Source organism: Mugil cephalus, chromosome 4, assembly GCF_022458985.1.
Source record: "Mugil cephalus isolate CIBA_MC_2020 chromosome 4, CIBA_Mcephalus_1.1, whole genome shotgun sequence".
NCBI classification, from domain to species: Eukaryota; Metazoa; Chordata; class Actinopteri; order Mugiliformes; family Mugilidae; genus Mugil; species Mugil cephalus.
In genome coordinates this window covers 10,243,223-10,256,627 of record NC_061773.1, presented here as the reverse complement: position 1 = coordinate 10,256,627, position 13,405 = coordinate 10,243,223, and the positions used below count along the sequence as shown (strand labels likewise).

Below are 13,405 nucleotides of genomic sequence, written 5' to 3'. Positions count from 1 at the left end.
CGGTACGAATGATACTGTAATGCTGCAATGTGTCTGCAACTAACATATTCAAATATAAATATTTGAGTTGGTAACACAGTGCTGCCCTTGGATTCCAGGAAGTCTGAGGAGCCGCAGACTCTTCACTCCGCCAGTGGATTCACTCAGTGCGTTTACATGCACGTGAAAAAAAAAAACAAAAACGGATTATTGCCTCAATCGCACTCTAACTGGAAAACTTAAGTGCATGTAAACACGTTACCCGATTGAGACACCCAGATAATGCGACTGGAATTTGGTTTTCTCTGGCATGTGTACACTTAATTGGACGACAATAGGATAACGCGTGTGCGCATGCTCCACAACTGCTGCGCTGGCGTGTGATCCCGGAACACAAACATCCAAGAAAGCCGGTCGCAGAAGAAGAAGAAGAAGGTAAACAGAGCCAGTAGAAGAACTGTCTGAGGGATAGCGTATATCTTACGAAATGCCTGTCTGAACAACTCATGTTTATTATACTACGTAATAGGTCAACCAGAAAGGGGGCCATATTAACATGGTATTAACCCACTGAAAAGACACATATCGCCACCTAGTGTGGAGGAGGAGCATGTGTTCCCTTCCGTTATTCAATTTTCTCTGCTGCATGTAAACTGGGACAAAGGCCGAACTCAGAAAGTCGAATTTCAAGCACAGCTCGATTAAGCTGTGCATGTAAACGCAGGACGACGAGACCACAAAGTTCTCACATTCTGGGAAACACGAGATGTCCTGTAGGAACAAGGTCACTCGGGCAGCAGGAGTCAGCTGTGCCGCTGGATTCTTAAGAAAACTGACACTCTGCCTCTGACATACAGCGTGCATATTCATTTTCATAAGGCAACACAACTCACACGTGGTGAGAGTATTTTGTCTTTAGCCGTCTCCAAAGAGTTTGGACGGGGGAGCGATGGGATTTCACTGGGAGACCTGCTGCCAAATCAGTGTGAACTCATGACAAAAATCTTTATAAGTAAGTAAAAATTGAATGTGCTGCCTTGTATTTTTTTTTTTTTTCCAGCCACAGCTTCATCCAGTCATATGTTTTGCAGCTTCACACCATGTTAAGTCAGCTCAGGTCAGCCTTATCAGTTTATTAAGCTGGTGTGGAAATGAGTCAGGACAGCTCACACTTCAGCTGAACTCCCACCTGCCTGGGCTGTGCTGGCCTGAATGGCTCCGTGCGGCCTTGGGCCAACATGATCTAGCGCACGTAAAAGAAGACGTGCACGCATGTAAGCCACCCTGAGGCTTATACCGAACCAACCACAAGGACCACATGACTGCAATTTGGCATGTAGACTCACGGATGAGGAAGGACCTCACCAAAGACACCATCACCATCACCTTCTGCATTGCATCTTTTCACTATAACCAGTGAAAAGAAAATCCACCGACTAATTAATAAGAGCTCTATTAAAGCTCTCCCTTACTGGAAGGACAACAAGAATATTGGCTAAATGCGTCATTGCCATTTTAAATGTTCGCATACCCAGATGTCTCTGTTCCTACCCTGCACCTCCTCCTCCTCCTCTCTGGCTGGCTATCCCATAAACATTTCTGGTAATTATTCATGTCGTTGCTATTTTTCCCACCAGATCTCATCATGACGCCCCCCCCCCACACTTCCACCCATTTTACCAGCATGCCCTCCCCTCTCCTCCCCCTTTCTCTGCTTCCCCTCTTTGCCTCCATCTGATCACTGTTCAAACCCCTGATGTTGACTAATCTGAAGCAGCCATAGATTTCCCCGTCTGATCTTGCAAGGGAGCATTTTCCATTACATCTCGTACCGCACATTTATCTAATAGGGACGCGTAATTTTCCAGGTCCATCTCTGTCTGGCAGACAGTTTACTGTAAAAGAAAAAAAAAATATATATAAATAAATGATAAAATAAAGAATGTAAGAGATGAAATAAGATGCTTCTCGGTAATAATCACGGGTAAAGTGAGGGCCATTTACTGTTTGTCCGCAGACTCAGATAAATGATAGGTCATATGAACAAAAAGCAGATGTGTAAATCTCCCTTTACTGTATGTGTTGTGTGACACTGATCATTAGAGAGTGACACAAGAGTAATGGAGGAATATGAGGTTCCCAGAACATCCCGGATACACACGCACATACACACACACACACACGCACACGCACACACACACACACACACACACACACACACACACTTTTCCTTGTATTCACAGTTCCTTCTATATTAAATCCTAAAAAAACAACTACAACTTTTCTTCCTCTAGTCCTTTAAAGCAGCAGTTGACAAACCACTAAATGGTTCTGTTAAATTGTGTGGGTGAATGGATAAATCATTTCACGAACAAATCCAAGGACATGAGCTACTTAGTTTTTAGGCGAAAGTGTCTAATTCCTTCCTCCTTCTGTTATCACTTGTGGTTCGAAGTAAGTTTAGGAAATGCCAGAAATTTTGCTTTTTATCCAACAACAGCAGAGTGAGGATCCCTCATTATAAATACAGAAACTTTAGTCATGATTTATGAGGTGAGGGCATTATCTGTTCATGCACCGATCAGGCATAACATTATGACCACCTTCCTCATATTGCCTGGGTGTCCCTTGTGCCTCCTAAACTGCCTCATCAGTGAATGTACATGGGCCTTGCTGTTCTCCATGTTTTTTGAGTTGTTCCTACACTGTTTTTGTGTGTCTGACTGCATCCTGCTGGATATGGCTGCTGCCATCAAGGAGTGTCATTATTACCATTTCTCATTAGTTGTTGCTGCATTAAATCAGTCGTACAGACAGAATTTTACACATACATACGCCCAAATACTGTTCTAGTGTAATTTAAGTTTTTCGTGTGTTATATGGGAACTACAGGCCCATGTTGTGCCAACAACGGCTAAAAACAATAGCCTGGTAAAACCAAGACAGTGCAAAACACCATCGTGGCAAACTGTGATTAACAGTGTATTATTTCCTAAATTTAAATTAAACAATCAAAACTTTTATAAATCTACAATTTGTGCATCTTAAATAGACTAAATTTAGTTTAACATCATAGCAATAATATCTAGAACCATCTAGTTTTCCGACTTCTGTAACTGGAACGCAGATAACTCAGGTGTGACGTCACTTCCAGCGCCGATTTAAAGACACCACATGTCTGTAACATGCACGTAAATGATAGGTCCGACCAGAAAATTGTATTGTCACAAGATGGCCAGTGTTATTTACTTCCCCTCTCAGTGGTTTTAATGTTGTGGCTGATTGGTGTAGTGTTTCAAGGAAGTAGGCCCAAGAATGTATTCTAAAATATGACTAGCAGCCATGTCATGAAATATTATAAACTCCCATTGTTGATGTTGAAACTCACTTGATTACTGTGTGAACAGGTCTGACTGTTTAGCCTGGCATAGACAGGCCCCAATTAGTCCAGTAACACATCAATTGGATTTCATTATTTGGTCGTGAGAAAAAGAAATACCTCTTCGTGCAACTGGATAGCCAATACAAACTGTCGGAGCCAGCTCATCTGGGTTCCGATAGCACGTATATCTACGTCGCTGTTACTCTTTGATCCATCACTACATGAAGCTGACCCAAAAGACTTGATTGGCCCGGCAGATCTTTGCCAGGCATAACGAACTCCGGGTTAATTTACGACATGCTCCCAGGCTAGTAGCTGATAGCTGACCAAAAAAAAAAAAAAAAAGTTATATAGTATATCGTGTGTGATGCTGATACCACATCATGTGTTAATTTTGCACGAAACGTTTGCTAAGCCAGTCTTGGGAGTATTTAATAACACTGCATGCATGGTTTAATTTAGCCGGCCATGAAATGCTAAATGTCGCGGTGCATTACTGCCACCACGGAAACACACTACATATTGCATCCTTGTGCACACAGTCGAGCGCAAAATCTGGTCTCTGGAAGTCAAGCGCAGACGGGGTAAATCGGGGATAAAGATATGTCATGTGGCTATATGTGTTTTCAAACGCATTTAAGGGAATTTCCGACGCGATGCTGCACTGGCCAAAAAAGGGTGAAGCGTCTGCATTTTTAGTTTTGAAGTGATTCCCTCAAGACTCATTTGCAGCTCATCTCGGAGACATTAAGAACAAATGGGTGGCTGGTCAGGGGGGGGGGGGGGGGGGGGGGGGGGGGGTCGGTGCTCTTACACAAAACAACCACTCACTGGTACTTTACCCCCTCCCGACATCCCACAAGCCTGAACACGCCTCTCCCCCACAGTCTACTACCGACCTGCCCTCGCTCCTCTCTGCCCTTCCATTCAAAGACCATTGTGCCCTCCTTTTCAGTCATCCTTATATCACCCATAACAAATGAGTCCCGTATTTTCTTCTATCCCCTCCTCTTCCTCCCCCCTCCTTTCTCTTATTTTCTCCCGTCTTTTACTCTCTCTCTCTCTCTCTCTCTCTCTCTTTCCCTCCTTCACTCGGTGCCGATGAAAGGCAGGCATTGAGCCGGCAGTGGCATTCCAAAACCTCAGGCCTCGGCTCCACTGTGTCTGGCTATTCAACACTGCTGGGAGCCATTAGTTTAAGTAAGGCCTGACCCGCCTACTCACCCACGGAAAACCATCAGATCTCCTGTTACACTCCACACACACGGAGGGGAGACACACGGCTGCTCTCCGGGTGCAACAAGGGTGTATATGCTTGTAATACAAGACAGAGACAAATAGAGATGAGTAAATATAAGAAGTGTGGGTACGGAGGAGAGGGAGAAACGCATGCACGAGCGTGTGTTTATGAGCGAGAGGGAAAGTGTGTGCGCCTCTGGTATGGGAGAGCGAGAGAGTGGCCGTGTACACTCGAAAATTTATGAGCGCTGGGTCACACGCTCACTTGGCGGCGTCGTCCCAAATTTTCCACCCAGCGAGGCCAAGTGCGTAGCCAGACACCAAACCCTTCTCACCAATAACTCCGCTTAAGCGATATTCAACAACCACGCACTTTTCAAAGTCTCTCCAGCCGCTCCCTTGTTTAACTTATGCACCAGATACACCGTCGGGGATATCCATCTATGGCGCTCGCCGTCAAACCCTTAAATGCAGCAATTTCGCTAATTGGAAAATGATACCGCGGATCAGAACTGGCCCTGCGTTGCCAGCCTCACCCAATTGTCGGCACATAAACATGAATGGTTCTCATAAACAACTCCTTGTTTGGGAGAAGTCGCGTGTTGAAAGAGCGTGCGTTTCTCGACAGGACTTGGACACACAGCCCACACACAGACAGGAGACGTACAGTGACAAACTACACGCTGGACATTCCTCTCAGGACAATAGGTCTCCTTTAGTGACAGAGCTGTACATTTGGAGGTTGGTCACAGCCGGCTAGTAAAATGTTTGCCCACATTTTTGTAGTAAATTATTATGGGCCTTATCTAATATACATCATTTTTGTATCCTTCTAAAATAAAGCAATGAATTATGAAATACATGATTCGATAATTCAATTAGTCATTCCCTTGTTGTACTAAAGGGTTATATTTTTGTAGTTAAAAAAAAAAGGATGATGCTGAAATATCATATAATAAAGGAAACTTTCCCACATTTATAAAAAAGGAGCCGAAGCCTTTTACCTTCTCTGCAGCTCAATCTGTCTGACCTCTTGCAGAGAGAATTAACAATAGTGTGACAGTCACTACCTGTGTTATTGCATTAAATTGCCTTACATGCTGTGTCAAGAGTCGCAGCAACTCCCACTCTTGTCAGCGCCTCTAAACTGAGCTGCTCCAATTAAACGATCACTGCCTGCGGGTCAAGAAAGGAAAAGTTGTCTTCTCCGCATGCAGGTGATGACAACACCACCTGCGATATATATATATTTTTTTTACTATCCGCCGTGTGTTTCTTTCTTCTCCCCCCCCCCCCCCCCCTTGAAGTTTTCCTGCTACCAGCAGTTGGTTCTGTGCGAACCTCCCATCTCTCTCCTCTTCTCTTCTCCCCGAGGCTAGGAGCAGCTGTGTTGTTCTCTTCCCCGGCGATGGCCACACCTGTGATCTGCAGGTGGTTCATCTGGCAGCGGAGCCGGGAACACCTGGCCAGGCAGAGATAGAGCCTCCAGGCTTTACTCACACGTTTGTGTGTGTGTGTGTGCGTGTGTGTGTGTGCAATAGTTCTGGGGATTTCTGAAAGACTCAATTAAAGCTGAGGGAAGAAAACGGCTGGCTTTGCTCACACACACACACACACACACACACACACACACATCCAGGGGCATGTGTTGGCATTTCCCAAGGTTAAGCCTCGGGATGTTTGGACTTGTCAGTGTTGCAATACAATCCTCAAATGTGTGTGCGGAGGTCTAATGGAGGGGTATTTACAGTTCTACTATTTTTTTCCCTTTAAAGACATAACAAACTAAGCCGAGCCTCCTCCTGCCTTCCCAGTTGTTCCTGCTTTGTTTTTGGGGGAAAAAAATCCTGCAAATATCTAACTAAACAACAGGGGACCGGGGCAGCACCTGCACGCTCACGGCCGGGATGACATCTCGCTACAGTACTCTGCTAGGACAAACAAGCGGCACAGACACCAGCTGAGGACAAGACACATAAACAAAAAGCACCCAGAACACGATCCACGCTGGGAGCAAGAACAGACTGTCTGCAAGTGTGCCTGTGTGAGTGCGTGTGTGTGTGTGTGTGTGTGCGCCAGAGTAGGCCCTATGCTCTGACAGACCCAGCAGGAGTGAAACCAGAGAAGGGACAGATGAGGTGAACTTGACAAAAGTCATAAATATCACAGCTGACACGGAGGAAGAAGAGTGTGGGAGTGACGCTGGCTTCGGTTAAAAAATAAATAAATAAATAAATAAATAAATAAATCCTAAAGCCACGTGTTTGTGTGTCAGACAAAGGCTATACATCATCTTCATTCATTGATTTGCCGTAATAGGAAGTGGTGTGTATCCGGGCCAGAGGCTTTGCTGGAAGTGCTGGTTGTCAATGTTGCATATGCTTTCCATAAGAAATACGCGTGTTTCAGCTGATAATTGATGATCGTTTTGGCTTAGCCTGTCATTCAAGCAGAACAAGGACGTGAAGGACGTATCATGAAGCTTTCATAAAGTGGAGAAAAACAGCTATAAAATAAAAAGATCTTATAACATATATTAGCTCATATTACAGCCTTGTAACCTGGTCAGACTCTGCACTGAGATTTCTCTCACTGTCGCTTCAATACGGGCTCGCACACAGCTGGATGTCAGCTCTCCTCTGGTCGATGACAGGCCAGCTGCAGTCGGACTCAGCATGGCGGACTACACGTGAGGACCGGGGACGGAGAGATGGATAATGGCGAATAAATGGAGGCAAATATTTAGTGGGGACAGAGAGATATGGAGGGAGCAAAGAAGACGGGGAGGAGGGAGGTAGAAATATGAGACGGAGAGGAGGTGAGAAAGTGGTGATGGAGTAACCCTGGAAGGCGTGGAGAAAGGGGTAACCAATTCTAACTCCTCTTTGTCTGAGCCAAGTGGGAAATGATGGTGGGGGGGTGTGGAAGGCAGTGGGAACAGAGGAGTCGGGCATTAAAAAAGCATAATGTGATGATAAGTTTCTTTCATTTTTTCCCCCTTTCCCTGGCTGATCACTATGAAGTGACCTTTTGTTCCAATCCACTTGACGTGGATGAGCACCTAAATGCCTGCACACCACCCCATATAGGACCTCGCCATCTTAAACACATACATGATTCTTTCCATGACGATTTCAATGAAGCACTTTTAACAGACGAAACGCACAAAAGAAGCTTTTAATCTCTTTTGAGCCGGGCGCTTCAAAAAGCCATGTGACAAATATGCAAAACCACTCCCAAATCCCACGAGCCGGCTTTTTTTGGGATCAGTCAAATGTGTCAGAGCGATGTTTACGCTACCCCGTGACACCTGAATACAGAGGTCACGGCGGTGGCTGGCAGTATAACCAAATGACAGAGTTAACAACGCTCAGCGGCCGGGCAGAGGCCTGCAATCTCACCGCAGCTGGGCTATCTTTCCGAGGAGAAGCGATGTTTTGTAGGGTAGACGAGCCGCGGACACTCTAATATCCCTCGTCTCCTGTACGGCTGGCATTTCAGAGGATTGTTATTGCCGGGTGATCCTCGGTGCAAGATCACATCTGGATCCTATCTTCCCAGCCGCTCTGTGCAGTGCCGCACAGCAACAAGAAACAGCTGCGCAGAACTGGCTTCAATTAGCCTCACATTCTCCCTGACAGTTAATCCCTCTCTGCTCCCATTCTCTCACTGGTTTGTTCCTTTAAATGTTCGGTCATTCCTCTAAAATCCTTACTTCAGGTTGCCACACTGTCTGAAGAAATAGACACGGAACACAGTGTGCTGGATTGGAAACAGACAATGGGACGGAAAGCTCCGAGGTCTCACGAAACATGGAACATGACAAATCCTATCCGTTTGAAAAGTCTGATGGCGCTGTGGTTTTGGGGGATCAGCACAAGTGAACTTGATAATAGGCTGCGGAGATGATGTGTTTTCCCGTCCTGTCAGAGGCTAGTAAACGCCTCGCTGCAATCAGCACTAATTTAAACCTCTGACTCCAACGTGCGCCAAATAGGGCGAACAGTAGATATATGGCACTTCCAATTAAAGCACTCAAATTGTCATTTGGTCAAGGATTATTATTACAAATAGAAGATGTGAGATTCTTTGTTGTGGCTGACACATGTGCCGCGTTGGGCAACAAAGAAACCCAATAAATCCAGACTTTAAACATCTCTTTTCCCACCGAAACCACACTTTGCAAACACTTAAGTGCAATCCAGCAGCGCGGCGCGCTGAATAAAATGTTGTCGCTCACGAGTCATTAATCAAACCCAGCTCAGGCTCGAAACCTGCTCGGCCGAACGCAGCCTTGACTCAGCTATCCTGCATCAAGGAGTCCAGCTCAGATCTGTGCCGTGATAGGAAATGGGAGCCAGATTGGAGGTGAGGGAGCCGATCTGATGGGCTTGATGAGCAAATCTGGAAGGTTCTGCAGTCATTGTAGCCCTGGGGCCTGAGTAAAACACTAACAGGTGGTAGTGCTGGTGGAAAAGACCCACGCAGAGACCAGAGGGAGTGAGAAGGATACTGGGCTCGCAGCCTGACGCACACAAACACACACCCAAGCAAAAACACAGCCAACCCCATGTGTGACGCACAGCACTGCACAAGATACAGGCATTTATGGAATAAGGGAAAGGAAATATGAAATTTTACAAGTATTTTCTAAATGCATTACTGAAATGTCTCATTGTCACACGGGGACGCGCGTGCACACGCTTGCAAGCAGTCCACGAGGAGCTGTGCAGGGGTGACTCAGAAAAGGATCTGCAGGCACCTCTCTCCAACTCCACCACGGGGAAATTCTCCCACATGGCAAAACACAAAGGGCCCACGTCTGGCAACGCTAACAGCCCACTCAAGCCAAAACCAATTAAGCCTCTAATGCAAACCTGTGGGGCCCCTTTGTCGTTTATTTCCCCTTTTAATGTCAGAGGATTGGAATCTGACTCTATAACCCACCCCAAAGACAAGAAGAGAAAAGGGGGAAAGGGAAAATTATCGGCGCTTCCAAATTATCCACATGTTTTTGAGTAGGGCTAATTGAATCAAGTGGGACTGGAAATGATTGGCCAGTGCGGCAATGTTGAGGCGACATGCTCTTTAACACATTTTCTCCCAGTATACACAGAGCATCCCATGCTTCCCAGGGGGGCACTGAAGCTTCCTGCTCAACATCAGACTACTCCAACTGAACAACAACAATGGCAAGACAGAAGAAATGATTTACGGTTGGAACCAAATTTTTTCGAAAACAGGGTTTGCTTTCGAGCCCACCAAATCCGTCATGTTTGGAGATTAATATTACAGTGCACACTCTGCTGCTCCCTGGTGGCCACTGCAGCTCCATCATAATCATCATCACCATTATCATTACAGTTTGTCATGTGATTATTTGTTACTCTGATGAAATGGGGACCAGTTGGTGTCCCCGGGGGAGTCACGGCAACACCCCTGCAGTCAAGCCTCCCTGACCCCGCTTGCATTGTGGGACTGCATCACTAACCACCGTTTCATGCACTTTTTCTTTTCTTTTTTTTTAATACTAAAGGAGAATACGCCAGATTCTCTGTTGTGGCTCCTACATGTGGCACAATGAGCAATGAAGCCATGTAAACGCCCATATTTCCCAGTCGAGCTCAGAACTTAGCAAACAACTGGAAAGTGACCCCACAGCCGGGCCCTCGGGCCTCGCCGTCTCCGCTTGCATTGCAGCACTCCACTATTGACCCCTGACGTAAAAGGAGGAGGAAACTGCAGGCAAAGAGGGACGAAGAAAAAAATTAAAAAAAAAAACTCCCCCTGGCATCGAACAGCGAGCACCAGCCTGGTTTCACACCGCCTGGTGTTTTTGTCTTGAAAAGCTGTAAACTCCAGATGGTGGAAAGAGGGAGAGAGAGAAAAAAAAAAACTTAGCCTGGTGGATTAAGGACTCCAAATCCTCCACTGAAAAGACACATAGACCGCAAGCTGCTATTCAATCAAATGGGAGCATAATAGCTGTCTTGTGGGTGCTGTACCAGGGATAATGCATCCAATAGAGTATGTGTTATGCATAGGTTATTCTCCCTCTTTAATGGGCCATAATGAGCGTAAGATCTTAGCAGACAAAGGAATGACAGAGTTTTTGTTTGCTCATTACAATGATTTGATATAATTTAAAGAAACACATTCAGGGGTCTTTTTTTGAAGACTGCTACCCCTCCCCCCCAGGAGAGGACTATGAAAGCAATAAGTTTACTTTCCACATCATAGCATAGTTTAGCCCTGATGTGTTATCAAGTAAAGACACATCTTTAGTTGAGATTCTGGTGTAAAACACAACGATCAGACAATGTCCTCTGGTCTGTACAGGTGCAAGTCCATTGCGGAGCTCATACCTGTGGGTGGATGTCAGGTAAAACACACTTGCACACACACCTCATTTTATTTTTCTATATGGAAGGATTAAAAAAATGTTTACTTACAAGTTAAAGCACTCGGCATTCCCACCGTGTCCTCCGTGTGTTTGAGTTTTCCTCTTTTTGCCAGGATGATCACTTCTGTCTCTCCCGTTACTCTCTCGCACTTTTTCAATTAGAGGAAGTGAGCGAAAAACGCACGATTCTTCGGGAGCCGATCGATCCGGGTTCGCCAGGTACCTGTTCCCAAACGCAACGCACCAGACCTTCCGAGTGGGAGGTACCAACCATTCAAAAAGCAGAGAGCCAACAGCGCCCGGCTACGCGGTGTCTCAGCAGCAATGATTAACTAACTCCGAGCGACAACAATAGGACACCGGCTCAGCGCTCATAATCCTCCGGGCAGACGCACTTCCTCTGCCTTGAGCAAAGTCGTTTATGACCCCAACTTGTTGGGTATCGATTTGTGTTTTTATCGCCCAAAGTCTGAAGCAGGGATGCGTACAGGGAATGCCTCCGCAAACTGTCATTGAAGCAAGGAGAGCTGGTGATGGATTGTATTTGAAAAAAAAAAAAGAAGTCTTGTCCTAAGGGGTAGACTGGTGTTGACTAACAGTTTAATTCTGCATTCATTACATTTTAATTTAAAGCATTTTCTGCTTTAAGTAGAATATTTTCTGCGTCATCTGTTGAAAGGCATTAGAGTTAAGTCCGAACACTAAAATCCTACACACTCTGGATATGGCCGCCATCCAAAGTCTCACGTGTTATTTATCTTTTTTTACAAACACAATATTTGGATGCAGCCTCAGAAGGCTGTGAGCTATGCTACACGCACACATGAACACACACACACACACACACACAGAGCCACCATCATCTTTCCATCCTCCCCTCCCACAGCCACCCACATATGCCACACGCTCCTGTCCTCCCCCTCCCTCCTCCACCACCCCCCATCCCCCCACTCCTGCCAGGCTGCCACCTGCTCTCTGCAGCATGCTGCACAGCTGCTCTGCTACAATAACAAATTAAGGTCCACCATAGCAGGCAAGCAGGAGTCATTACCTACTACCCCTGCAATGGAGGAGTCCAGGAGGCATCAGCAACCGCCTCAGTGTGTGCCTCCCCCCCTCCTCCCACACACACACACACACACCCTTTCACGGGTAAGGCCAGGGGCCAAGGGACACTTAATTGTTTTGATGTGTAGCACAGGATCAGGGGAAGCTCCAGTTTGATGAGCCAAGAGTCCCCACTTGCTGTGTCAGTCAGTAGAAGTCATGTGCTGCTGACTGTGCACTCTATGAAAAAACATATACATATATCATATTATATAGATTTTTTATCTACATTTTTTTTCCAGAATAAACCTGTTCACAAAGCATCCTTAAAATGGTATGTAAGAAAGTTTCTCTTCTGTAACTCACTGGGTCGTACATTAATGAGCACGATCACAAAAATTCAAAATCCACACATCTCTTCCCTGTTGGGAACGGTGTTAGTCACAAATGCATGAAAAGAGTTTACTCTCCTAATACCTATATTTTATAACAAATGAGTGACAGCGTTGACTTAAATGAGTAATTTGTCCATCTCTTATTTAAATACTGATTATGGATTCATACGTTGTACCAACGACACCAGTAGAGATTTGTTAATTCCATTTATTGGAGTAGAGCAGACCTTGAAGAAAATGTTGACCACCCACATAGTCTCCAGCAGGTGCACAGAGTAAATAGAAGAAGGCTAGCCACAACATAATGAATGTTGTTATACTGTGATAGATTATTCCTTGAAAAGAACGAATGTCTCCGTCTCAGTCACTGCACTTTGTTCAAGGTTTTAAATTTGTTAAATTCTTAGTTGGCCGTGGCTGTATTTATGCACAAAAGTCTCTGGAATTTGCAAAACTGGCTCTAGATTGTGATACAAAATTGTAAAATGACCAATAAGTCTATGAAAGGTCGTGAGAAATATGCAGAGCAGGAAGAGGTTTATTAAACATCAGATCTATTCTTATGGGTCATCTGGTTGTTTGAGTTGGATTGTGGCTGTGTTGGAGAGCTGTGGGGCGTTCGTGTCTTATCATAAACTACTTCCAAACCAGTCCACTGTAGCCGCGTTTCTTTCACGCAGCTCACAGGTTACGTTCTTGTAATCTAAAGTTATTACTCACTCAGTAACTTAGCTTTTCAGTCAGTCAGTTTAAACAAAACCTTTGACTGCAACGCCGACGTCTAAACTAACCAATCCTGTCGACCAGCTCGGTGACAGGTTAACAAAGGGGTGAGTAGTCAGTTAGCAGGAGGCCGAAGTTAGCGAAGAAACAGGCTCAGACGGTGGTGGGATTTTCAGCGGCCATTATGGCCCCCATGCGTGACAGCTGGCCATTGCCCCCTTTCATCGCCTTTCAGCG

The 13,405-nt window shown here is 45.5% G+C and overlaps 1 protein-coding gene across 1 annotated transcript in view; it reads right to left on the bottom strand.

Annotated features, from left to right (window-relative positions):
• The window catches only part of cbfa2t2 (CBFA2/RUNX1 partner transcriptional co-repressor 2), a 38,066-nt gene extending 26,722 nt beyond the window's left edge, over positions 1 to 11,344 (bottom strand). The window contains exon 1 of the mRNA XM_047583059.1: positions 11,053 to 11,344. Coding sequence (XP_047439015.1) covers positions 11,053 to 11,071 — 19 coding nt within the window. The 5' untranslated portion in view covers positions 11,072 to 11,344. The remainder of the gene's footprint in view (positions 1 to 11,052) is intronic.
• Positions 11,345 to 13,405: the final 2,061 nt, after the last annotated feature.